The 26,843-nt window shown below is 48.5% G+C and overlaps 1 protein-coding gene across 1 annotated transcript in view; it reads left to right on the top strand.

Moving 5' to 3' along the window:
* The window catches only part of SSH3 (slingshot protein phosphatase 3), a 58,310-nt gene extending 37,149 nt beyond the window's left edge, over positions 1-21,161 (top strand). Inside the window, 9 exon segments of the mRNA XM_029575969.1 lie at positions 1,517-1,711; positions 1,810-1,903; positions 2,215-2,343; positions 2,610-2,656; positions 6,050-6,196; positions 12,109-12,309; positions 15,511-16,111; positions 16,965-17,330; positions 17,332-21,161. Coding sequence (XP_029431829.1) covers positions 1,517-1,711; positions 1,810-1,903; positions 2,215-2,343; positions 2,610-2,656; positions 6,050-6,196; positions 12,109-12,309; positions 15,511-16,111; positions 16,965-17,330; positions 17,332-18,234 — 2,683 coding nt within the window. The 3' untranslated portion in view covers positions 18,235-21,161.
* The last annotated feature ends 5,682 nt before the right edge of the window (positions 21,162-26,843 follow it).

Below are 26,843 nucleotides of genomic sequence, written 5' to 3' on the forward strand. Positions count from 1 at the left end.
GACAAATTTGAAATCAGTCCAGCGTCGTCAGATACAGCATGAATTATAAATTGGTGTAGAATATGACCAGATTTGTGAGTTGGAAGAGAGAATCAGTTGTTTAAGCTGTAAAGCAGCTAACAATATCTGAAGTTCTTTAAATAAACGTTTGAGCATAATATCCATATGAATAATTAAATCTCCTAATACAGGATTTTTCTTGTCATAACAATGGACATGAAATAGTCGTCCAAGGATAATAAATCAGGATTCTCTAAGCCCAGAAGATGATAAATCAAGGCAAAAAGCCAATCATTCAGTTTCAGCAGCCATTACCTACCTGCAGATCAGTGGAATAGAAATTAATTAAATAAATAAAATAAATACGTGAGTGCAAAATTAGATAATTTTTATGTATAAGTAGTATTCCACCATCCCATTTCCCAGTCCTTGCTTGATTAAAAAATGTATAACCAGGGGGAGATAAGGAATTTGAAAGAAGAGTGTCATAATCATGGCGCCATGTTTCAGTGAGCAGTAACACGTTCAATCTGTCATCTGTAATTAAAGAGAAGAGTAGAGCTACCTTACACTTATCTATAGCTTATACATATGTTTGCTCTGTTTAGTGCTCGATATTTCGCTTCCTTGTGTCAGAGGTGGTAGAAGTACAACATTGTGCGCAACAGTGGGTAGTGCATCGATTCTTAGACCAAGGAGGGTTACTCTTTGGGGAAAAAAGCATAATGACCATTACCTTGAACAGCAGAGATGGTAAATTCAGCAGGAGGCATAATCGGAACACAAAAGTCAATCCAGGAAGATAAAAATGCATTGCAAGCAAAGGCGCTCACCCTTTACAGGTGCCTTTCACTGACCTTTGGAAGAGGCCCCCTGGGTCTCAGTTGTTGATGCCTTTGGGAACACGGAGTTAGAGGCAGGGTTAGCAGACCCTAAGGAAAGCAGCGGTGGGGGGAGCTCGCTCAATGGAAGAAGAAAAGTCAAGACAGGGAAAGCGCACAGTGCAAAGGTCCCGGAAGGAACAAAAAGCAGCAGAGTCAGATAATGTTCTTGGCACTTTTCAAAGCTCAGCGGGCCTCGGTCATTGTTGCCATCAGGGAAGGCCAAGTTGGAGGCAGAGTTCGAGGCGGGATTAGCAGGCTCCAAGGAAAGCATTGGGGGCTCGCTCAGTGGAGGAACGAAAGTCTAGGCCAGTAAAGTGCAAAGGTCCCCATGCCATCTGTGCAGTGTTCAGAAGACCAGTGCTGGTGGCAAGTGAAAGCAACTGCTGAGGGGTTTCGGGGCAACAGGCATAGGAAAGCACGGGCAATAAACCGATACAGTAACTATTCAGGCAGGAAGGAGAAAGGGGCAATAAACAAAGAGAATGGGGAGGGGTAATAAAGAGATACTGCTGAGCGGGGAGAGTAGCAGGCAGGAAAAACTCAAGGGCAATAAAAAAATAAAATACGGGCATCGTAGAGAAGCTGGAGTCTGGTTGGGTCTGCTCGGTATCTCACGTCTCTTTTTCCCACAGGTCCATGATGCAGGTATTGCACAAGGCCTGTGAATCTGCCTTACTCAACAACCACTTCCCTGGTGGCTGTGCCCTGGAATGGGCGTACTTCTACGAGAGCACCATCGCCTCTGACCAGAGCTGCATCAACGAGTGGAAGGCCATGTCGGACCTGGAGTCGGTGCGGCCCGACTCTCCCGCCATGTTCGCTGACCAGTCAGTATGCTCCTCTGGCTCCTCACGTCTCTTTAGGTAGGACTCAGGGGAAGGAAGAATCACCCTACCCAATCTCGCACTGTTGTTGTTCCACACAGGCCAACGGAGGGCGAACTCACCGAGCGGATGATCAGGGCCAAGCTCCGGGAAATCATGATGACCAAAGACCTGGAAAACATCACCTCCAAAGAGGTCAGTGGGGGAACAAAATGATGATCAGGAGGGAGGAGATCATGGAATGCAACGGCCCAAGCTGTAGATACGGTACCTCTGATTCTGTTCTGATGTCTGCACGTTCACCCAAAACTCTGTTCTTGGGCAGTGCATACAAGAGGAGCTCTCCTTTTGTTCTTTCTCCCTCCCTATTTTCAGAGTCATTCGTTTGATTTCTCCTTCATGCTCTCTTGCTCTCCACCTGCTTCCTTCTAGTCTGTACCTCTTTCTTTTCTTGCCTCTTTACCCACTGGGTTTGCTTCTCATGTCCTTTCCACCCGCCTCTCTAGATCCGGAATGAACTGGAGAAGCACGCAAACTGCAACCTGAAGGACTACAAAGAATTCATTGACAACGAGATGTTGCTGATCCTAGCCCAGATGGATCGGCCGTCCCGGATCTTCGATTACCTCTATCTGGTACGTACGCCACCTCAAGGGATCTTGCGACCTCCCAGGCCTCCTTCAAGCCCACCCTAACGGGGAAAGGATTCGATCTTAGTGGAACTGCTCGGTTCTTTAGCAAAGCTGATGTAAAAGGGCCTCGTAATTCTGTAGAGGTTTAGCGAGGGGAAGAGCTAAAGCTTCGTATTGGGTGTGATTAAGGCACTAGGGTTTTGATCTGCTCTATATATATATCAGCCGATTCACTGCTCCTCTTCATTTTCCTTTTCCTGGCTCTCTAGGGCTCAGAGTGGAATGCCTCAAATTTGGAGGAACTTCAGCGGAATGGGTAAGGCTTTCCTCCCTCCCACCCCCATGCTCAGCAAGGTTTGGTGCACTGTCTCTTATCATGGAACCAGAGAACTGAGGTGGCAGATTCTGTATCCCTGTGCCCATCCCTGAGCTCTCCAGTCCTAGAGGTTACAGGGGCTGTATCCCTGTGCCCATCCCCTGATCCATCCAGTCCTAGAGGTGACCGGCTCTGTATCTCTGTGCCAGCTCCTGAGCCCCGCAGTCCTAGCGGTGACAGGTTCTCTGGGGACAAGCAGGATAGCAATCCTCACGCCTGGGTGCATTTGACGGTGGCTATGGTACTCCTGGCATCAACAGTGCCCATGGCGCCTGCCACAACATCGATGGCACCGTCTGTGCTTGGGGCATCAATGGCTGTTTTTTTGGCAGGGCCTTGTGAGTTTTGTTTTCTTATGTACCTTTCAGTAGTTTGTGCTTCATTTAATTTTTTTCAATGTTTCTCTCTGCCGGCTGCATGGCGAGCCTTGTGCCCAGTGCAGCTTGGCGGAGGTTTCTTTTTCTATAACTAAATAATGCTGCAGCCGCAGCTTATCAGTGTTACCCCTCTCCTACTGCCTTTGTTGGTGCATTGTGAGACCTGCAGTCCCTGTATAGCTTGGGTAGGCCTCTAGTCTGGGGACTTGCCTGAGTTCCCATCCAGGCAGGAGTTCCATGAAGTTTTGTCTGACCGCTGGGGCATCGATGGAGGCCCAGACAGTGAAGGAATTCCAGGACTGGAACGTTCCCATGAGGAGGAGAGCTCATCCTCTCCATGCTCCTGGGGACTGGGCTCCATGGGCCTGTTAATCTTCACCTCTGGTGCCCTGGATGACATAGCTTCCCCTCCTGCTTGCCAGCTTGCTCTAGTGGAGCAAGAAGTCTGCATGGAAGAGAGGGTGAGCATGAGCCTGGGCATTCAGCTCTGCTGCTGCACCGTTGGTGCCGTGCCCTGACATCAGTCAACCATGCATATCCACATGGCAGAGAACTGGTGGTCAGATGCTGGGCGTGAACAAGTACTGTGGGCACATTCACTGTAAAGCACCATCCATGCCATCCAGCGCTGTGGGCACCACCGACACTGTCAGCTGCCATCAAGTACCAGGAGCGCCATTGAGGCAGTGGAGGCCACGCTGCAGGCGCCATTGAGGCTATCGAGAATTATGGGCACCACTGATGCCGTGAGCATTGTTGGGCATTCCTTTGATGCTGCTGAGCACCGTGGGTGCCAATGGACACTACCAAGGCCATGGGAACCGTTGAGTGCCAGGGGCCCATTGATGCTTTGACCACAGTTAATGCCATCGATGATGTGGTGGGCACACGGGCGCTTTTGATGCCAGGAGTGCCTTAGCTGCTGTGGAATGCAGTCCAAGCCATAAAGCACGTTGACGGGGCCAAGCACAGTCCAGTACATGCACCGTGAGTTGCCATATAGCAAAGTTGGACCACCCAGGCCACGTGCGCCAGTTCGGAGAGCCACATGAGTGCTGCCAGTCACCATCAGATGCCAATAAGTGCTTGGCTCCATGGAATGCTATGTGACACTGAACGCCAATGGGATTGGCACAGTTCCAACTTGCAATGGGTGACTGTCAGCCACAGTGCAGAGCACCACCAGGCCATGACATGGGCATGTTCAAAATACGTTACAAAATTAGTCTTTGGCAGAAGGAAATTTGAGCATGTTACTCTTCTATTGTTGAATTTCCTTGGCTTCCAATATCTCTTAGGCTTCAATTTAAAATAAATGTTTGACCTATAAAGCCTTGCGCTCGGGGACACCTTCATACCTTTTGACCTTAATTGTTCCCCACTATCTGGTCTGCTTATTGTGCTCTTCAGTAGGTTACAAACAACTAGGGAAGTCAGTTTTTTGTATCTTGCTCCAAGTCTTTGAAATCCTTTTCTTTTAGATTTGTGTTTAAAAAAAAAAAAGTAAGTACCTTAAATTTAGGAAAATTAGAAAACTCCTTTTTCTGCAAACTTTTCCATCTCCTTTGAGCCAGTGTTTTATTTACATTTTATATTTATTGACACATGGGTTCTTTTATTGTAATTTACTAATGGTTTTATGTTGAATGATAATTTGTGATCTGCTGTAATTTATTTAGTGCTTATTTCATTTATTATTTTGTTTTGTTTATATTGATTCATGCATTTATTTGCTGTTTGTCTTTTTATTAATTAATCTTTTATGAAATTTGGATTTAGTGTTTGTTTTACATTGTAAGATACGAGTATAAATAAATAAATGGCTTGCCAACATGGATCCAGGGGCTGGTGCTGCGACGTCAGGTGCACATGTGCCACTGATAGAGAGGTGGAGCACCACTGCCGACCACTGCTCCTTTTTGTTTTGGGTAGCCAGTAGCTTGGGTAATTACCCATGTGTGAGGACTGCCACACATGGAGAGAAATAGGTGACTTACCTGCAACAGGTGTTCTCTGAAGCAGAGCAGAATGTTAGTCCTCTGGATTCCCTGCCACCTCCCCTGGGAGTTGCTCTCTATGTCTTAGCTTTATCATAGGCTGAGGAGTCCTGATAGGAGGCGGGGAGGTGACTACAGCTGCACATGCTCAGTAGAGTATGCTAAAAGGTTCTGAATCTTTGAAATCAAAGTTTCGACCCGGGCTCTGCCTGGTGACCGTCACCCATGCGTGAGGACTGAGATCCTGCTGGCCATCAGAGAACACTTGTTACAGGTAAGTAACCTATTTTTTTATGTCTCTGTGCCAGCTCTTGAACCTTCCAGTCCTAGAGGTGACAGGTTTCTCCATCTCTGTACCAATCCCCTGAGCCCTCCAGTCCTAGAGGTGACAGGCTCTGTATTGCTATGCCAGCCCCTGAACCATCCAGTCCTAAAAGTGAAGGGCTCTGTATCTCTGTGCCCCTCCCCGAGCATTTCTGTCCTAGAGGTGTGAAGGCTCTGTATCCCTGCACCCATCCCCTGAGCCCTCCACTCCTAGAGGTGACAGGCTCTGTATCCCTTTGTCAATCCCCTGAGCCCTCCAGTCCTAGAGGTGACAGGCTCTGTATCCCTTTGTCAATCCCCTGAGCCCTCCAGTCCTAGAGGTGACAGGCTCTGTATTGCTATGCCAGCCCCTGAACCATCCAGTCCTAAAAGTGAAGGGCTCTGTATCTCTGTGCCCCTCCCCGAGCATTTCTGTCCTAGAGGTGTGAAGGCTCTGTATCCCTGCACCCATCCCCTGAGCCCTCCACTCCTAGAGGTGACAGGCTCTGTATTGCTATGCCAGCCCCTGAACCATCCAGTCCTAAAAGTGAAGGGCTCTGTATCTCTGTGCCCCTCCCCAAGCATTTCTGTCCTAGAGGTGTGAAGGCTCTGTATCCTATCAGGCTTGTCTGTGCTTCTTTACCTCTGCGTTTCAGGGTTGGCCATATCCTGAACGTTACACGTGAGATTGATAACTTCTTCCCCGAGTCCCTGAAGTACCTGAACATTCGCGTGTACGATGAGGAGCAGACGGATCTCCTGCAGCACTGGAAAGAGACGTATCGCTTCATCAGCAGCGCCCGGTGAGTCGGGCTCCCACCCTGCTCTGCTCGCGCCAAGCTGGCACTGCACCGGTGAGGGGGGGAGGCAGCGACTGGCACTCTCCGTTGCATTGCCTTGTTCACTGGCTGGATCGTATGAAATTTTGCGTTTATCAGTTACGCCCCAGCAAACTAAGCTAGAAATAAGCTGCCGCTTGTCATTTCAAGCTTTTTCTTCTCCAGCAGAGTTCTGAACTAGAGTCGGATCCTGGGGTTAATACACCTGTGCTTTTGAAAGCTGCTTTGCTCACCCCTGCAGCTGGGATCTGAGGGGGGTTCAGAAAGCTTTATGTCCAGCTTTGCATAATTCTTGTGTCGTAATAATTGGGATCAGGATCTGGAGCGGATCCGGGGTCTGCTGATCCAACCGACCTGGATTCACCCAGCCAAGCTTAGAAAACCAGACACTTAACTATGGAAAAAGCAACCCCACAAAGCAACCTGGGAATCCTTCCCTCCCCCCTCCTCACCCCAGCGGTTCCCAGCAGTGCCGTCCCCTTCCCTTTCTCCTTCCTCACTTGGTAAAATGGGAAAACGTGCAGGCTGGGCTGATGCCCCCGCCCTCCCTCTGTCTGGCTGGCAGCAGGATCCTCCCCAAGCTTCTCCTCTCCCTCCTCACCCCAAGCTTCTCCTCTCCCTCTTCACATCATTTCTGACTAGAAAGGACCCCCAGCGGCTTTCGGTGTTCATGGTTAAGTTCTGATAGAGAGGAGGGAACAAGGATTTTGTTTTGTTTTTTATTACTGTACAGAGGGAGGGAGGGAGATTCCTGCTGCTGGCTTTCATTTTAAACTTCTACAGCATGGGGAGAGGGAGAGGGAGCAGCCGGGTGGTCTTAAGTTTCACTTATTTTGGATCATCAGGAGGAGGAATGGAGGGAGGAAGGTACATCGGTCCAATGGCACTCTCTGTTTTTAGCTCATTGGGCGGGAAGGTTGTCCAGTTAATTTTAGGCCTGCTGTTTGGCCGACTGGAGTTGACTGGGTAACTTTAGGTGGCCAGTGCTGATATTCAGTGCCGACCAGCCAAGATATAACCCAGGCCCCAGGATGCCCCCTTACCCCGCTCTCTTTTTGTCTGGTTAAATCTTGTGCGAGCTGCGACTTGCCTGGACAAAATTTATCAGGTCAGCAGAGGGAATGGATTTGAAACATGAGCCTCTGCCAGCTAACTCCAAAAGACAGCTGGGTAAACCTTTTAAATATCTACTTCAAAATGCTTATAAAATGCTTTCCTAGTCTTTGAAAAAACTGTCCCAAAGAGTGTACAAATATTAAAAAAAAAATGCAAGAACATCCAACATCAAACATAACATTAATAAATAAAAACACAGGACGTTGTCAGCAATTAAAACAATAAATAAGAACAGAACACCCAGCTAAAACCACCAACCCTCCTCTAGGCCAAATCACCCAATTCAAATTATCAAAAAAACTTTGCAAATCATCAGACAATTGAAGAGTTTGCTGAAGGAGTCCTTTTAAATATAGTTTAGAGTATCCAAAAGGTCTGACTGGAGAAAGCTCTTCTGGTATTGTTATTCATTTATGAGGGCTTATATTCCACTTTTACAATAATTCTTCAAAGCCGAGAACAGCAAAATGGAAAGAACATACAATGCAAAACAACAATAAAAATACAAGGAAATAAAACAAACACCCTAAAATACACACAAATCTAAATAGTAAAAAAAAAAAAAGCTTCATACTAAAAAAGAACAATAATGTGTATATTGCTTAGAAGTTTCTTAGGAGATTAAGAAATGTTAATAAAGATAAAGATAATATAACAAAATTCAAGAGAGCCTTAAAAAAAACGTATTTATTTATTTTGAAACATTTATTATCTGCCCTTCCTACGTTCAGGGTAGGGTACAATAAAACACAAGTAATAAGTTACACATAAATAATGGATAATAAAGTAAAATTCACTAAAACATAAAATAAAATACAAAATTACAATAGTGGATGAATCAGTTCTTTGTCAGTATATACAAAATCAAGGGAGGCCTGGGATAATTATCTATTGTTGCCCTGATTAGGGAAGGCTTTCTTAAATAAGTTACAAGTAAATTTTCAAAGGCCAGCGGGTGCAAATACCGGTGGTTACGCGCGGGGCTGGGCCCGTCCCACGCGTAACCACCGATTATACACAGAAGTGCCAGGCCTCTCATAAGGCGCGCGCAGATTGCTTCTGCTCCAGAGGAGTAGTACACAGCGAAATAAAAAATTGGGGGTTACGTAGATTAGGTTTAGGGGGTGGAGAGAAGAGGGGAAGAGGGAGGAAGGAAGGAGGCGCTAAGGTGGGAGCACGCATTTCTTATAGTGTTGCATTTTGTTCCATTCAGGATGCACTGCATGCATAGTCAGGCTTGTTAGGATTTTCAGTTCAATTTACGTCTGCACTTTTTGGTTCTTAATTTGTTGTCCCATATCTTGTATTTGGTAAGGCTCGGTTTGTATTCTGTGTATGTGAATGAGGTGAGAGATTTCCTTAAGAGCAGGCAGCATGCGCCTATATTTAAAGGCCATTGGTGGGAAAGGCACCGATGCGCCTGGCGGTGATGTCAGCAGGACTTCCCTACTTAAACAGGGCCTACGCTCCCTGTCATTGCCTCGGCAGCGGGTTTCCTGCCTAGCAGCAGTGTCTGTAGGCACAGGGTTTCAGTGCTCCCGATTCCTTGCCTCATCCCTAGACTCTTCGCCTTGCCTTATCCCTAGACTCTTCGCCTTGCCTCATCTAGCCTTTCTCTAGTCTTCCTCATCCAGCCTTGTCCTGTCCTGTGTGTCTTCGTCTAACCTTGGCCTGACTCTCCTTATATCGACTTCTTGCTTGGGCCTGACCTCGATTGCCAGCCGCCTAGGCCTGATCAAGATTGTCTGCTGCCTGGATCTGATCATCCATGTTAGCCGCCTGCCCTGAACTTGGCCTGTCTGCTGCCTTTGGACTCTTACTCTTTTCCGCCCTTGTCCTGCTGACCTCACCGCCAGGCGCATCGGTGCCTTTCCCACCAATGGCCTTTAAATATAGGCGCATGCTGCCTGCTCTTAAGGAAAGGGCCCAGAAGAACTGAAAGACGGCGCTGTCCAGCTGCAGCCTGGATGCATGAGCCGTGCAAAGCGGCCCTGGTCTCGGGAGGCGGCATCCTGCCTACGGAGGAGCTGGCACGTCGTCGGCTGTGAGTGAGGTGCTCACAGGGCCGTCCCGCGAGCCGCAGACTGTGACAGTAACCATTATCCACTTTGAATTAGTGCTAACCCTTAACACCCCTCTCACCCAAGCCTCGGTCCAGTATATTTTATTTATTTACAAGCCGTTAAGCCCGTTAAAACGGGCTACATCCCTCTGTCTCTCACCTCCCCCTCATTCTCTCTCCCCTCACTCTTCACCACCCCCTACCTCCCTCCCTCCCTCACACTCACCCACTCCTCCCCACCCTCCCTCTCCTCCCACTCAGTCCCTCCCTCCCACTCAGTCTCACTCACTCCCACCCCCCTCTCTCCCTCCCTCCTCTATCCCTCTCACTCAGTCCCACTCCCTCCCTCAGTCCCACTCACTCCCTCCCCCCACCACTCAGTCCCTCCCCCCCTCAGTCCCACTCACTCCCCTCCCCCCACCACTCAGTCCCTCCCCCCCTCCCTCAGTCCCACTCACTCCCCCCTCTCCCTCTCACTCAGTCCCCCCTCTCCCTCTCACTCAGTCACACTCCCTCCCTCCCCCCTCTCACACTCCCACTCCCTCCCTCTCACTCAGTCCCCACTCCCTCTCCCTCTCTCTCCTCCCCTCTCACTCAGTCCCTCCCTCTCTCTCTCCTCCCTCACTGCTGCCGCCCGTCTTCGCCGCTGCGGCCCTGACTCTCCCCTCTCCCTCATTCTCACTCTCCCCTCCCTCCCAGCCCCTCCCCCTCACTCAATCCCTCCCTCCCCCTCCCCCTCAGCCCCTCCCAGCCCCTCCCCCTCAGCCCCTCCCCCTCACTCAATCCCTCCCTCTCACTCAGTCCCTCCCTCCCACTCTCACTCAGTCCCTCCCTCTCTCCTGGCCGCTACCGCTACCTGCCGCTACCGCTACTGCCGCCCGCTACCCGCTACCGCCGCCGCCGCCGCTACCGCTACCACCGCCCGCCGCCGCCCGCTGCCGCTACCGCAGGTGCCGCCGCCCGCTACCGCTACCGCCGCCGCCCGCTGCCGCTATCGCCGCCGCCGCCATGTTGTTTTTTTTTTGACGCTGCCTAAGAACGACGTGCTCGCCCGCACATGCGCAGTAGAGCTGCTCTCTACTGCGCATTTGCGGGCACGTCGGTCAAGCTTCGTTTATTAGATAGGATTTTAGATTAATGATGTATTATTATTTTTAAATGGCTTTTTATGTATTTGATTGCTCTGTAAACCACTTTGGGTTGATCCTTGATTTAAGTAAAGCAGGATATAACATAAGCTAATTGTACGGGAGTAAATGTGAAGCCCCATTTATCTGCACTTATGAGGTGTTTCAGGTGGTGCATTTGGGGCAGAGAAAGCATTTGTGTGTATACATTTGATTTTTGAAATTATGCACGTAAATGTTCATACAGACAGGGCTGATGCAAGAGGACCTTCAATCATGCACCTCCACCCTCCCCCATATCAGCAGCTGTGGCTCCAGCATAACATTCCCGGCTTTGACACAGCACCTCCCTGGGTTTTGGCGCTCGAGGAGACCGCCTAGTTTGCCTAATAGAGGCACTGGGCCTGCATACAGAAAGTTTCACCAGGCGCATGATTATAGTGGGACAACCTGCAGCTTTTCAAAGTAGAAATGTGCGCATAGATCTGCTTTGAAAATTCAGTCTAAAGTCTGCAGACTTTAGCCCTACATTGGCTATAATGAAATTACTCTCTGTATTTGTACCCAGAAGGAGTATGAGCTTCCCCATGTAATCTCGCTATATAACACTCGGCTTCCCCATGTAATCTCGCTATATAACGCACGGCTTCCCCATGTAATCTCGCTATATAACGCAGGGCTTCCCCATGTAATCTCGCTATATAACGCAGGGCTTCCCCATGTAATCTCGCTATATAACGCAGGGCTTCCCCATGTAATCTCACTATAAAGCGCTCGGCTTCCCCATGTAATCTCGCTATAAAACGCACGGCTTCCCCATGTAATCTCGCTATATAACGCACGGCTTCCCCATGTAATCTCGCTATATAACGCAGGGCTTCCCCATGTAATCTCACTATAAAGCGCTCGGCTTCCCCATGTAATCTCGCTATATAACGCACGGCTTCCCCATGTAATCTCGCTATATAACGCACGGCTTCCCCATGTAATCTCGCTATATAACGCAGGGCTTCCCCATGTAATCTCGCTATATAACGCTCAGCTTCCCCATGTAATCTCGCTATATAACACTCGGCTTCCCCATGTAATCTCGCTATAAAACGCTCTGCTTCCCCATGTAATCTCGCTATATAACGCACGGCTTCCCCATGTAATCTCGCTATAAAATGCACGGCTTCCCCATGTAATCTCGCTATATAACGCACGGCTTCCCCATGTAATCTCGCTATATAACGCACGGCTTCCCCATGTAATCTTGCTATATAACGCACGGCTTCCCCGAGCGCTCTCGCTGACTGTATAATAACGCAGGGCTTCCCCCGAGCTCTCTTATTGGCTGCACTGTTCACTTTTATTGTGATGGGTGCCAGCCCTCTGTTCTCTCATCAGCTGAGTTGGTTCTAGTGCAGTCAATAAAGGATTATTTGAGACTTTGGCCATTTTGTATCCTGGATCTCCTCCTTGAGCTCTGCCATTGGCTTGGGCTCTTCCACCCGAGCTCTTGTCCTCTCTCCCCGGCTGGACATACTTGCATAGTTCAGGTCTCTGAATGACTCTGCCTTTCCTCTTAGGAAGCTGAACTCGAAGGTCTTGGTGCACTGTAAGATGGGGGTGAGCCGTTCGGCCTCCACGGTTATTGCCTACGCCATGAAAGAGTACAGCTGGACTCTGGAGGAGGCAGTGCGGCACGTGAAGGAGAAACGGCCCATTGTCCAGCCCAACCCCGGCTTCATGAGGCAGCTGCTCACCTACCAGGGCATTCTGGATGCCAGGTAAGCAGGGACGCGGCAAGGGCCTTTCTACTTTCATGGGGGAATGGTTGTTACATTGATTGTAATTTTGCTCTGGCCAGATCTGGTATCCGTTGTGCAGAAGGTAAGAAACAATAAATAAATACCTGGGGGAGGGAAGAGGTGGCAGAGGTAACCGGGAAGGGAGAGATGCAGCAGGTAGCGTATGTGGGGGAGGGATTGGGGGGGTACTATAGCTAATCAGTGAAGAGACAGGGGAAGGTGATAGGGGACTGCAGGCTAAGGGCAGAGTAGTTATGGAGCAGCCTCCCAGCTGTGCGAGTCCCTCGTTTTGGTTCATAACCTTGTACTGCGCCATCGCGTTGGTGCAGAATGGTGGAAGACGGCTATCCACGTGTCTCAAGGCAGTTGGCGCATAAATCTGCCGCTGTCTGATAGTTACCAAGAGAGAAAAAGGGAGAGCAAAGGGACATAAGAAGTGGGGAAAATCAGAGAATGGGGGTTACTTGGAAGGATTACAGTGGATGATATTAAACCCCGTGTTTTACTGACCTGAGCTCCAGCAAAATTTGCATTTTGAAGCCTGAAGTTGCTATGCATCCAAAAGCACAAATTCTCAGCTTTTTGGACGTCAAAATACTAACAGAAAGGAAAAATGATTGAAACTGAAATTTATCAAATCCTGAGTGGGGTGGGCGGATACATAGGGAACGGTGATTTACCCTAGGACTAGGGGGAGGCTCCATGAAACGAGCAAGCAGCAGCTTTAAAACAAATTGCAGGAAATGTTTTTCCACTCAGTGCGCAGTCGAGTTCTGGCATCTGTTGCCAGAGGATGTGGTTCAGAAGCAGCTTGGATAAGTTCCTGATGGGAAGGTTCATAACCAGTTAATAGCCAGCGCTTATCCCTGGGGGTGCGATACAAGAAATAGATCGACCATGGAGAACCTGCTGGGTACTCGCGTTCCGGGCTGGGCTCGATGGACCTCGGTCTCACCCAGCGTGGCACGTCTTGTGTTAAAAATGACTCCCGTGCTCCTACTTGTGGCAGCAGCGTTACAAATAGAGCTTAAAGGGCTCAGCCCGTCCTGACGGGGCCCTTCCAAGAGCAGGCGCCAGGGTGGAGAGCCAGCCTGCAGCACAGGATACCCGTCTCGCTGTTCAGCCCACCAGCTACAAACCACAAGGGTAGCAAGTGCCCATCCACGCTAGGACAAAACTGAGAGCTGCTCTTTTGTGGTCAGGAAGTCCCTGAGTGTCCACAGCTTAAGGTTTCGGCTATTACAGGCAGGAAATGTGTCGATGGGCCAGAAGCCTTTCCTTAGTTACAGAATTCCTGCCCCTCCACGTTATCCTCCTCTGCTCTGCCATCTGCTTTAACCCTCACCTTCTGCTGCCCAGCCATTGCCTATAATACCTGCTAACCCCCTTCATCTTACTCTTATCTTAATGTTCTGATATCTCTACCCCCTTATAATAAGCTACCGTCATGTTTCCCATTAACCCTAAAATATGTTTACCTCATGTTAAAATATTCCACCTTTTTTGTTCAATATATTCCCTCATAAAGATGTTACCGCATAAATATGCAACCCTTTATGTTTATCCCATAAATGCCGTTACCTCATAAATTTGCACTTTATAAATATGCACCTTACAAATATGTCCCCTATATACTGCTCACAATTGTCACCTTGATACCATTATAATAGGCTGCCTTTTGTTACCTACTTATCGCCTTTACCACCCTTAAATCTCTTACCTTAGCTACCTCCCATTTCCTTCTCAACCCCCCTTACCCCCATCAATTATTTAAGCTTCTCTCTAGCCAGCAGCTAGTTATATTGTATATATATGTTTTATGTTTAGGTTATATTGTATATATTATATATATATATATATATATATAGTTATATTGTATATATATGTTTTATGTTTAGGTTATATTGTATATATTATATATATATATATTGTTATATTGTATATATATGTTTTATGTTTAGGTTATATTGTATATATTATATATATATATATTGTTATACTGTATATATATGTTTTATGTTTAGGTTATATTGTGTATATATATATATATATATATATACAAGCCGTAAAGCCCGTTAAAACGGGCTACATCCCTCTGTCTCTCACCTCACCCCTCATTCTCTCTCCCCTCACTCTTCACCACCCCCCTCCCCCACCCACTCCTCTCCACCCTCCCTCTCCTCTCACTCAGTCCCCCCTCTCCCTCACTCCCTCCCACTCAGTCCCCCCTCTCCCTCCCTCCCACTCACTCAGTCCCCCTCTCCCTCCCTCCCACTCACTCAGTCCCCCTCTCCCTCCCTTCACCCACCTCCATTTCCTCCCGGCGCCGTAAGCGCGACTTCCCGCAACCCTCACCCGGCTCCATTAACTCCTCCCGCTCCTGCCGGCAGATCTCGGGGGGGGGGGGCGGGAGTGACACCCACCCCCCCCCCGAGATCTGCCGGCAGATCTGGGGAGGAGAAGCAGCGGCACCGCGCGCGCGCGCGGCGCCGCTGCTTCTCCTCCCGCTCCTGCGGCCCCACCGCCATTTTTTTTTTCTGATCGACATCCTTGCCCGCACATGCGCAGTAGAGCTGCGCTCTACTGCGCATTTGCGGGCCGTCGGTCACAGGCCATTTATAAGGTAGATATATATATTATATATATATATATATATATATATAGTTATAGTTATATTGTATATATTATATGTTTTATGATTAGGTTATATTGTATATATTATATGTTTAGGTTATATTGTGTATATATATATATATTGTATATATTATGTTTTATGTTTAGGTTATATGCTATATCAGTTGTTACAAGATATGCAAATCAATTTGTCTTTCCATTGTTAATTTACTTATCGCTCACCTCTACCTTCTAGGCCTTTCCTGTTTTACCCTTAACCAAGTTCTTGTAACACCTGGTCCAGTGTTAACTTCCCTTTCCTTTCTAATGTTATAACCGAATGATGTGCTCCATGAATGTCGATATAGAAAAGAGTTCAATAAATAAATAAAGCCGAGCCAGCCCCGGGGCATTGTAAGGTAATTTCCCAAGGCAGCAGCTGTGTCATGGGCCCTGGTGATGGGGCGAAGGGAAATGTTGACACTGTTAACAGCTAAACCCCCCCCCCCCCCCCCACAAACCCAAACAAAAACGCTGTCTCTTCTATCTGTGGCTTATTTTCTGCAGCAAACAGCGCCACAGCCATCTCTGGGAGCGGAAAGACGATTACAACCCGCTGGAGAGCCCCGGGGATGTGGCTGAAAGGGTCATCAACCAACTGGAGGATGGTTTTCAGACGGGAGAGACCACGTGGTATGACCAGCCCAGCCCTGAAGAGGAGGAGGAAGAGGAGTCTCCCGCGTCCCCTCCTTATTGCTTCCGACCACTGAAGGATGTCCCAGAAGAGCTGGAGTCCTTAACTGAATCCCCCGAGGGCCTGCCCGAGGGGCCCCTGCTCTTCCCTCCGGAGCGGCCCGACAGCCCTCTTCATGCTGCCATCCACATCCAGGGGCCAGAGGAGATGGGAAGCAGCTCTGATGATTCCCTGGCAGAGGAGGTCAGAGGTCACCTCCCAAGTGCCAGGCTTGAGGAGTCGCAGGTGTGGTCCACCTCGTCCTCCCTGTCTGTGCCGTCACCTCTCACGCCGCGCCGTCACAGGATCAACCTCTGGTCGGTGATGAGGTCCATTAGTGAGATGGAAAGCCAAGAGGTCACGGCCCCGCTCCCAGCAGCGGCGGCGGCGGCGAGGGATCCTGCCATTGCTGACCACCCGGGTGATGAAATAGAGGTGAGAGAGAGCGCACCACACAAACTCAATCATTTCATGCCAAATTCAGCACTTGGTAAGCAGTCAAAGAGTTAGATGATGTCAGTTCAATTCCCCGTGAATAAGATTCCACATCACTTAAAAAAAACAAAAGCAAAAAAAACCAAAATAGCATTACCAGTGTTCCTTGATGATATTCTTCAAAGTAAATCCAAGATTGATGGATTTTATTTATATTTCTAAGTCGTTTAATTCAAAATTATAGCTCTAAGCAACATAGACCAGTCAATAGACAAACATAAAAATAGTACAACAAAATATAAAACCACCAATGAAAATTAAAAGCATTAAACATTCAGTGATTCATCATGCTAAAATATAATTACATGACTTAAAAGGTTCTGTAAATATCCATGCTTTCAACATTTGCAGAATATGAAATATTCCCACATCTGTGCCAGCTTTTGTGTGTGTGTGTGAGTGTGTGAGAGCGTGGGTACATTTGCACGTGTAAGTTTAGCTGGGGGTGGAGTGGAGGAGGGCTTTCCTCTTACATGCAGACTTAATAAAAATCGGCCAGTACATGGGTGCATTTCAGGAAAGAGCAGATGTAGCTTGTGCGGGTGGATTTAGTGGATATTTTCAAAGTGGAATTGTGTGCGTAAGTTCACTTTGAAAATTAGTGCAACTTAGATGTGGTTTTGCTGACTATCCTGTGCCGTCTGTTTGAATGTGAGCCCCAAAGTATAAAGTCAGCTTTAAACTAACTCAACAGGAAAAATGGTAAATGTATGGCATAAAAGCCAAGTGAAACAACGTTTGCTTCCTGCACAGAACGAATATTTAGAGAATCTTTTTTGATTTCCTTTCTCAGGTGTTTGGGTCGCTGCCACGGGCAGCCCCCGAGGGCATGAGCTGTTCCTGTTCCGATGGTCATCCAGGGACGCCGGGCAGCAGCGACAGGACAGACTGGAAGCTAGGGCCCAGTGTATCCAGACGCAATGCAAAAAAAGCGTCTGCCCCGCCAGGCACGGGCCGTGGCGGAGAGCGTCACGCAGAGCCACGAGCAACTGGGGGTGGAAGCAGAGCCAAAGTTAACCAAGCGGACGTCGTACCATCCGGAAGCGGGGAAAGTGCGAAAGCAAGCCTGGGTGCTAGAGAGCCTGCGGAGCCCGCCGGACGGCAGCGAGGACACGGCGTCCTGCAGAGGCGCCGTTCCCGGCCCGCCCCTGATGCCGCCGCCTGAGAGCGGCAACACGGAGGCTGCAGAGCAGCTTGCCGCACGGCCTCGGCTGCTGCACCTTCAGTCAGTGGCTGAGCTGAAGGCGGCGGCGCTCGTATCCCGCCAGGCCAAGGCGTTTGAAAAAATGACATCGCCTCCGGGAGCAGGAGGCAAGAAGGAGCGAGGGAGTGAGGCGAGGGAGGACGGGAGACGTGAAGGGGAGCCAGGGAGGGAGCCTGTACAGAACGGGAGGAGCACGGGCCAGCCAGAGCGTGAGAAGGGACTCGATGGGAGCAGTGAGGCAAAGCTGGAGGAAGGCAGGACGACTGGGCCGAAATGGAGCAGCGAGGGACAACCAGGGAGCGAGACCAGGCAACATGCGAGAGGGGAGGGAGAGCCAAAAACCGAAAGGGGGCAGAATGAGAGCAGGGAGGGAAAGCTGCTGGAAGGCAGGGAGACGGGGCAGAATGGAAGAGAGGGAGAGCCAACGTGTGAAACCAGACCCAACTGGGCACATGAAGGAGAACCGGAAGGAGCAGGGGGACTGGGGCAGAATGGGAGGGGCAAAGTAGAGCCAGGAGGAAAGGAGACCAGCTGGAACCAGGCCAGTAAGAAATGGGCCCCGCTGCAGCTTGCAAGCCTGGCTGAGGAGCAGGTCTCGGAGGCCCAAAGTGGAGGCCGTTGGAAACGGCCCGAGCTGCCCTGTCCCACTGCATTAGCGTCCAGCACGGGGGCGGCGGCTGGCGGGGAAGCTGACCTAGCTAACAACCTCCCTTCCGTGCCACGGCTGGAGAGAACGGCATCTGGAGGCCGGAGGATGGTGCGCCAGGGTAACGTGGACACGGTGGAGCCTTCCGGCGTGCTCGCGCCAGAGGACGGGACGTCATCTGGGCAGCCCACTCAAGCCGAGGGCAAACTATAGCCAAGCCACCGCTAAAGACTTCATCCTGAACTTTACCTTGATCACATCTGTCACTCAGTCCGGTCACTCTCACAGATAACGCGTGGCGCTATCAGCACATGGCATTCCCTTAAGCAAGAGCGGAGGGACGTGGTGGGCTGTGATGGGTAAGAGGTTTTACTGGCCTGGCCTTGTTATGCAAAAGGGGGTGACTGGGCCATCCCATGAGACAGAGGGGCGTCCTTTGTCACACCCAAGAGGTGTTATGATTGGGCCATGTTGTGCAAGAGAGAAGGTGGCCCTGACCCACGTTGGGCAGCAGAGGCCTGGGCCTGGAATCAGGGAGATGGAAGAAGTTGGCCGAAACCTCCTGTCGGACGTGGGGAGACGTCAAGCCCCCACCCAGCTCCCACCCTTCCCTCGCTGTAGCAGTTGGTTTTCTTCTAACAAAGTTAATAGGATTTACAGGCTGGCAACCTTTTTGGGCCGAGTGAGGCACCATCCCTCATGGTGCTGCCCCTGAAGAAAGCTAAGCCCTAGCAGGAACTAGAACAGCCACGCTGCAGAGGGGAGAGGTCCCCTGCCAAGAATCGGCCAGGCCTGTTTTCCCAACCAGCTCCCTTCTGGCTTGCCCCTCTCCCCTGGAGCCCGGCACCGACAGCAGTTTCAAGACTGGTTGGCTTTGCTCTGCTCAGCTCATCCAGCATCAGGTTAGCTGTAGGCCGGCCAATGAGCTTTGAAACGGCTCTCGGTAAAGGTATTCAGGAGCGTGTGGCGCGCCGGGAACAAGGGCGTGGTGTGCCACACGGGCCTGCCCTGGGGAGCTGCCGCTCCTTCATCTGCTCCGACCTGTTCCATCCAGAAGCTGAGCTTCAGCCTATTCAAATACAAAACAGTGCAGATCGGAGCTTTCCCGTGGTGGACGGGATGCAGCGAGCACGAGGGTCTCTGGTCTTGCACAAGTAATCGGGGGAAAAAGCACAGCACTTGCTGAACAAATCTATGCAGAGTCTTGCAGCACAATTGCCCACTGAAATAGGAAGGAGGAAGATCTGCTCCCAGCTATGGTGGATGTGTTTTTAGCTGGTGATATGCACCGAAACCCTGTGACACAATCACCTTTCATGATTTTGAAGATTCTACATGGTTTACAATAATAATCAAGGCAGGGATTCTTTGCCCTGTCTATTGTCCTGAGCTGGAGGGAGGGGAAGGAGATAGCACTGTGACTATAACAAGAGGGCAGGACCATACAAGAGACATGCAGGTCCTGTTGAAGCCATATTTTCTGTCTTCTCACCCACACGATGACTGCCTGGGCTTTATAGGTTCTCCTTACTAGCCAAGGGGCCTAGAAGGGAAGTCCGATTCCAGTGGCAGCCTGCCACCTCGCATTATCACTTCTGTGCCACATTTCACGTGCCAATGGTCCTGGCAGCCAGACCCTGGATCTCCTCAGCGGCAGTTTGATGGGGGCCAGCCCGCTGTAGCATAATTGACTAGACATTTTGGGTAGCCAAATGCATTCTGGGTGTTGCAATAGGCCCCTGAACAAACACACACAGATTCCATTGTGCAGTTCTGTTAGGATGGAAAGTATTAAGAACATCACCAAATCTCAGTCCCCAAAAGAGACCTGACACACCACACCTGCAAAAGCCCCCCAGGTTAGAGGTGGGATTCGGGACCAGTCTGTGATTTATTTCGACCCAGCTCTGGTTTTCCCGTGCTCGAGCAATCCCATTACTAGCAAGGAGACAACTACTTTCTTTCTGGAGGAAAGACAGCTGTGGTTTGCAGGTGCACAGGACAGGTTGCTTCACTCCTGGTTTTACCGCATTGCATGCAGGGACTTGTAGTTCTGATTTCTCTGTTGCATGCAGTCAGGTAAAATCAGGACTGGGTCAGACTGTGCTGAAAATCTGGAGCCAGAGGGCAACCATTGGTGTGCCAGGCTTGTTCGTATTTGCAACTTAAAACTGTGATTTAAAAAAAAAATATAGGTGGAGGAGAGTATTTTAAAGTGGGTGCTTGTTTATTCATAATGTGGACTAGAATCTTACACAGCAGGCTTCAGGGAGCACAGGAGGACTCGTTTCACATGGTCTCCAACCACACCACTTTTCCTGCACTTTCTGAATAAACATGCACTGATTCTTACAGAGTCTCTGCTGAACGACTGTCCCTTCCTTTGGGGCATCCGGGCGTCCCACTTCAGTGTTCTTTTATCCTCCACTGGGGCCAAGCCGCTCAAGATAATGAACTCGTTGCTCAAAGTGTGATACGTCATGCGACCTCCGTGGTTAGAGGGCAAACGGGCATAGCATCCTCTCCACTGGACTGTCATTGCCAAAATGCATTACAAGTTTTTCCTTCCTCTAAATGTAACATGGAGAGCTGGCTCCTCACCTCACCCAATGGTGGCCCAAGGCATTAAAGTGAAGGGCTTCCGTTTCTAAGCCCTTTATTAGACCCCCGAGGGAGGTCTCGGAGACCAAATACTGGTAAATGGTATATATGTAAAACAGCAAGTCCTTAAATTTGCTTCTTTACAATGACCGGTATCTTTTTTTTTTAATACAAATGCTCACAGCATCCACGATGTGAAACATTTGAATTAAAAGAACAGAATGCAGTTTACAAGGGGAGCTTTCCGCTGCAGGAACACTGTAAATTCTCAGGGGCTCGTCCTGCCACCATGAAAGCGGAGCTCGCGCTGAACCGATACGATTGCCATTAATGTATTTTGGACTGATGCGAACGCTGAACTCTTTGCTGCTTCTGCCAATGTGGGCAAAATCTTCCTCTTTCGGAAAACATTCCTTTGTGGTCCCGGCTGCAGAATGTTTTTTTAAGGTTCCTTTTTAAATGTTTTGTGTTTTATATTTATCAGCATCAGTACACACTTCCTGAGAATAAACCAAAGTTTTCTGCACTGGTCTGAAGAATCCAGTCTGCCCGCGTTTTTTTGTTTGTTTTCTTCCAAAGAGTGGATCAGGCAACTAACAGCCCCAGTCTGGCGAGGCCATCTGCCAACACTAGAACTGATGCACAGGGCAAGCAAGAGATTTGTAGAGGGTAACACGGAGGCAGTAGCAGAATTGGGATTGGAACTCATGGGACCTCTGAGTTTTCCAGACTGGTGCCTGAGGGCACTAAGTGCTGGCATCTTTCATTGTCGTAGTGCATTGGTTGGTAGTAAAAACGTTCGTCGATCATGTTCCGCACACTTCTAAGTGCAGGAGAATTGCAGAAATTTGGCCGACTAGCTTCTGCTCTTAATAAATCCCTGGGGGATTGTTCCTAGCAGCCAGGTGTGCACCTGGCCTGCGACTGTTACCACCCCCTTTCCCACCAATGACAGGGGACATCTAGGTTGCCTCCAGGGGTGACACAGCTTCTTATGTATTAGCCCTGTAAATTTCAAAGAAGAAGATAACACCTGAAATATTCCACCAGGCATGGGTGGTGGAAGTGAACAGGGTAACAGATTTTGGACCTGCTTGAGACAGATAAATGGAGAGCAGCAGTAGAAGCAGAGTTGAGAGATCAGATGAAAGGCATGGGAGAGTGGAGGTTGACTTGTGTTTAATCTGTTTATTGAACAGTAAAGCTTATTAACAAAACATGCCTGGGTACAGGTTCCTGAGTACCCAGGGCACATGTGCATAGAACATCAAAGAGTAAACAGAGAATACACATCCTACCCCTCGCCACCCATCCAACCCAAAATGTGAACAAGTCGCAAATATGAAAACCAGCTATAGACTAATAAGTGTTCAATATCATACTCTGAGCGGGAGGAGGCAAAGAGTCAATGTATGGTAGCCAAATGTCCAACTGCTTCTGCTTTGGGAAGGCTTTGTCTTCCAAGCATCAATTCCATCAACATTAACTGAGGGACAGCATTCCTCCAGAACATAATGGGGGGATTGGATTCTTCTCTCCACTGATGACCTCAACTTCATGTCCTGTGTGATTTGGGAACTAAAACAAGATATGAACATGGAGAGAGAAATCTGTAACCGCAGATCTTTGTTCCATTAAGACCATAACCCTTCGAGTGAGAACCCAGGAAACTTAGGGAGCAGAGACTTTTATGCCGGCCTGGATCCTTTCAATCAAACCAATCTTGTAGTAAGTCCCATCTCAAATCAGAAATTAAGGCTGAGGGAAATGTAGCTACATAATGACGTAATTGTAAATAACTAAAAACATTGACTGCGCTTTCCCCCAGCTTCTGTTGCAAAGTGTGATATGGCAACAGTTTCCCCTCATCATCTAAGAAGTGGGAAACAACCGAAAAACCTCTAGAAACTCAATCCTTGTAGATAAGCCTATCTACCCTAGGTTGAAAATTAGGGTTACTTACAATTGGGAGAAAAGGAGACATGGATTTATTTACGTGCAATTTAGAAATGATCCATTGCCAGGTTTTACGGGCTGGGACATCAAAACATACTTCCTCAAATAGGGCGGCAGTTGGGAGGAGGCAGCGTGTATAACGAGCCGAAGATGTAGGTTGTGTAACGGCAGATTCATATTCAATACCGCAATAAAAGGAAGTATCCATTCCCCAGGTGCTTTGCTAGCACAATGGTTATAGACTCTCAAATCTGGGAGACCCATCCCTCCTTCCCACCCCAAACCCATTAACTGAGATAAAGGCACTCCAGCCTTACCTCCCTTCCAGAGTAAAAAAAACCCACAGTTCTTTATGTAAGGCCTGCATATCTTTGGAACTTAACACCAGTCAGAACAAATAGCCATTTGGGCAAGATGGTCATCTTAAATAGGTGGATCCTTACCCCCAGATAAAGAGGTCCAGTTTCACAAAGATTTGTTTGTTACTTTATGCAGTTTAGCTAGGTTAAAAGAATGTAAAAGAAGCAGGTCTTTAGTTAAGCTGGAAATGCACCCCTCCAAGCAGTGGGACCCCCCAAGGGCCAATAGCCATGGCTTCCGATTTATCTAAGTTCAGCCACAACCCAGCTTGCTCTCCCTGAAGAACAAGTTCAGATAATAAAACAGGCAGAGTATTTTGTGGCCTAGCAATATGAAGAAAGAGGTCGTCCGCAAAGGCAGTGATTTTAAAAGTGTGCTTCCCAATACTAATATCCTCAATCCGGTCATCCTGTAAAATCTTCCGAATAAAGGGGTCCAACGATAATGCAAACAGTAGGGGAGACAAGGGACATCCCTGCCGGATACCCCGATGTAAACTAAAAGTCTCAGTGGATCCCCCATTAACCAATATTCTCACCTTGGGCTTAGTGTACAATAGTTGAATATACCATAAAAATGGGCCCCGAAAGCCATATGTCTGCAGGACTGCAAAGAGATGCTCTCAGTTGACCCTATCGAACGCCTTTTCAATGTCAGACCTAATGAGAAGGGAGTTCATGTGATGTTGTATAGAGTGTTCCATGGAAGCCAACACTTTCTGGACAGTTGTAGCCACAAACTGCCCTTTAGTGAAGCCAGCTTGTTCTGGGGATATCAAAGTTGGCAATATTTTGGCTAGATGATCAACAAGGATCTTAGCTAATCACTTTACATCAAAATTCAATAAAGAGATTGGCCTGTATGAGCTAGGCAATAAGGGATCCTGCCCTGGTTTGGATAAAACCACACTGTTAGCTAAATTGGTCCTCCGGTAAAACTCTCCTGTTTCCAACAGAACGTCATACATTTTTCTCAATGGGAGACAAATCTGATCAATCAGAAGTTTATAAAATTCACCAGTCATACCATTGGGACCAGGAGCCTAATGTAACTGTGAACTCCGAATAAGGGAGTACAGCTCTGTCAGCAAAAGGGGCATTTAGCAAGTTTAAATCTTGTTCCTTCAATTGGAGGAGGGGGGATATCCCTTAAATATTTAACTTCTTGCAGATTATTGGGCTCCAGAGCATAAAGATTCTTGTAAAATCTTACAAAGAGATTCCCAGTTTGTGTAGTACCTCTAACAATGTCACAACCCCTCGTTCTCAGTTACTACATAAGTTTTGCCTTTCCAATGTTTCTCTGCATTGGTAACAGTCTCCCAGCTTTATCGCGGTGAAGAAAAAAATGTATATTTATAATATAAAATGCTTTGTTTTGTTTGTTTGTATATCAAGGTGTTCAAAGCAGCTTGTATGTTAAGGAACCTCAATTTATTGTCAGTGATAGGATCAGAAGCAAACCTTCTCCTATCAATTTGTACCTGTCTTTCTAAACCAGGGGTCAGGAACCTTTTTGGCTGAGAGAGCCATAAACGCCACATATTTTAAAATGTAATTCCATGAGAGCCATACAATATGTTTAAAACTAAATACAAGTAAATGTGTGCATTTTATGTAAGATCACACTTTTAAAGTACAATAAGTCTCTGAAAATATTACACCAGGCCTTAAGACACCAATACATCTCCTATTAGGAAAACGGACCAAGTCAGGCTGCTATAGAGTCCTACACAGAAACTACACGCCAGCAGAAAACCTCACCTGAATCACGTGCTGTCCCTCACCTAACATAGAATAAAGAGACCAAAACGCATAACAAGAAGCATGCAGACAAAAACTGAATTGGAAACTGCAACAAGCCAGAGTCTCTGTATGCAGTGTAACAAAGGAAAAAAGAAACATCACACATCCTTATAAAACAAATCAAGAAATATAAAATCATCAGCAGTAAAACTGTACTAACAAAAAGAACATATTTCGAAACAGCTGATGAGTGGAATATCCAATAATTAAAAACTCATATAAAACATTTCCAGATACCAACAAAATATTTCAAAATAGCAGACACAAAGATCCAGTAATGAAAAATAATAAGGATACAAAAATTTTTTTGCTCTGCATACCTGGGAACGTTTGATATCCAGGTGTCCTGAGATTGTTCTGAATTAGCAGGAGGTGGGGTGGTTTGCTTGGAACTTTCTCCTCTCTCAGTCACATACCAGCGCTCTCTCTCACACTGGCTCTCAATGACACACCTATACACACATGCTCTCAGTCACTCACATATACAAATGTTTTCTCTCTCTCACTTATATAGGCTCTTAATTACACATTTACACACATGCTGTCTATCTTTTCACGCTTACACACACACAGGCTTTCAATCACATAAATACATGCTGTCTTTTTCTCTCACACACAGACTCTCATTCACATGCTTACAAACATGTCCTCTCTTTCTCTCATTTACACACAGGCTCTCAATCACATACTCACATGCTCCCTCACCTAAATCAGCTCTCAATCACACACATGGTCTCTCTCTCTCATTTAAACACAGGCTCTCAATCACATACTCACATGCTCCCTCACCTAAATCAGCTCTCAATCACACAGACACATATGGTCTCTCTCTCTCATTTAAACACAGGCTCTCAATCACATACTCACATGCTCCATCACCTAAACCAGCTGTCAATCAGACACAGACACACATGATCTCTCTCTTACTTATACACACAGGCTCTTAATCATACATACACATGATCTCTCTCACACACAAAGGATCTCAATCATACACACATACTCTTTCAAACAAACAGGTTTTCAATTACAAACTTACACATACAGGTTCCCAATGGTAAACTTACATTCATGCTCTCTCTCTCACAGGCAGGATCTCAATCACAGACATACTCTCTTTCACATATACAGGCTCTCAATCATTCACATACATGCAATCTCTCACTCACACACACAGGATCTCAAACACACATGCTTGCTCGCTCATTCATTCACTCTCTCTCTCCCCCTTCCCCCCCCCCCCCGGGAACTCGCGGCAGCAGCAGCCACCTCCCAACGCTAACCTCCTTCATTTTCAGCCCTCGCGGAGGCGAAGGCGGAGTCCCATCGGCCGCGGTTGAAGATTTTCATTTTCCTCCGAGCCGCGCTGCAGTCTTCTTCCCGTCGGACACTAGCGTGCCTGCGCGGGTCTTCCCGCGCAGGCACCCGATGCTCTCCACTTCCTCTTCCGGGCCGCGGGAAGAAGAGAGCACCGGCGTGCTCTCTTCTTCCCGCGGCCCGGAAGAGGAAGTGGAGAGCATCGGGTGCCTGCGCGGGAAGACCCGCGCAGGCACCCGATGACTCCAGCGCTGGCACCCGGATGACTCCAGTCGGCGTGCTCTCTTCTCCTCCCCCCCGCGGCCCGGAAGAGACCACACTCCTCCCCCCCGCGGCCCGGAAGAGACCACACTAGCGTGGTCTCTTCTTCCGCGCAGGCACCCGATGCTCACCACTTCCTCTTCCGGGCCGCGGGGGGGGGGGGGGGGGGGGGAGAAGAGAGCACGCCGGTGCCGCTGACTCCAGCTGTCCTGCCGCGTTCCGCCCGGGCTGACAGCATTTTAAGCCCGGGCGGCGGAGGACCGGGGAGCAGCTGGGTCAGCGGGGAACCGCGAAGTATGGCGACACTTGTCTGCGAGCCAGATGCAGCCCTCAAAAGAGCCATATCTGGCTCGCGAGCCATGGGTTCCCGACCCCTGTTCTAAACCAAGTATCTCCTTAGATCTTAACTTTTGCTTCCGGGCAGTACAGGCAATAACATCTCCCCTTAGTACTACTTTCGCCATTTCCCAAAATGAGAAGGGTTCTTGTTTGGGCGTTTCGTTAAAGCGTTCAAACTCCTTC

The sequence above is a fragment of the Rhinatrema bivittatum genome, chromosome 13 (assembly GCF_901001135.1).
Source record: "Rhinatrema bivittatum chromosome 13, aRhiBiv1.1, whole genome shotgun sequence".
In the NCBI taxonomy this organism is placed as follows: Eukaryota; Metazoa; Chordata; class Amphibia; order Gymnophiona; family Rhinatrematidae; genus Rhinatrema; species Rhinatrema bivittatum.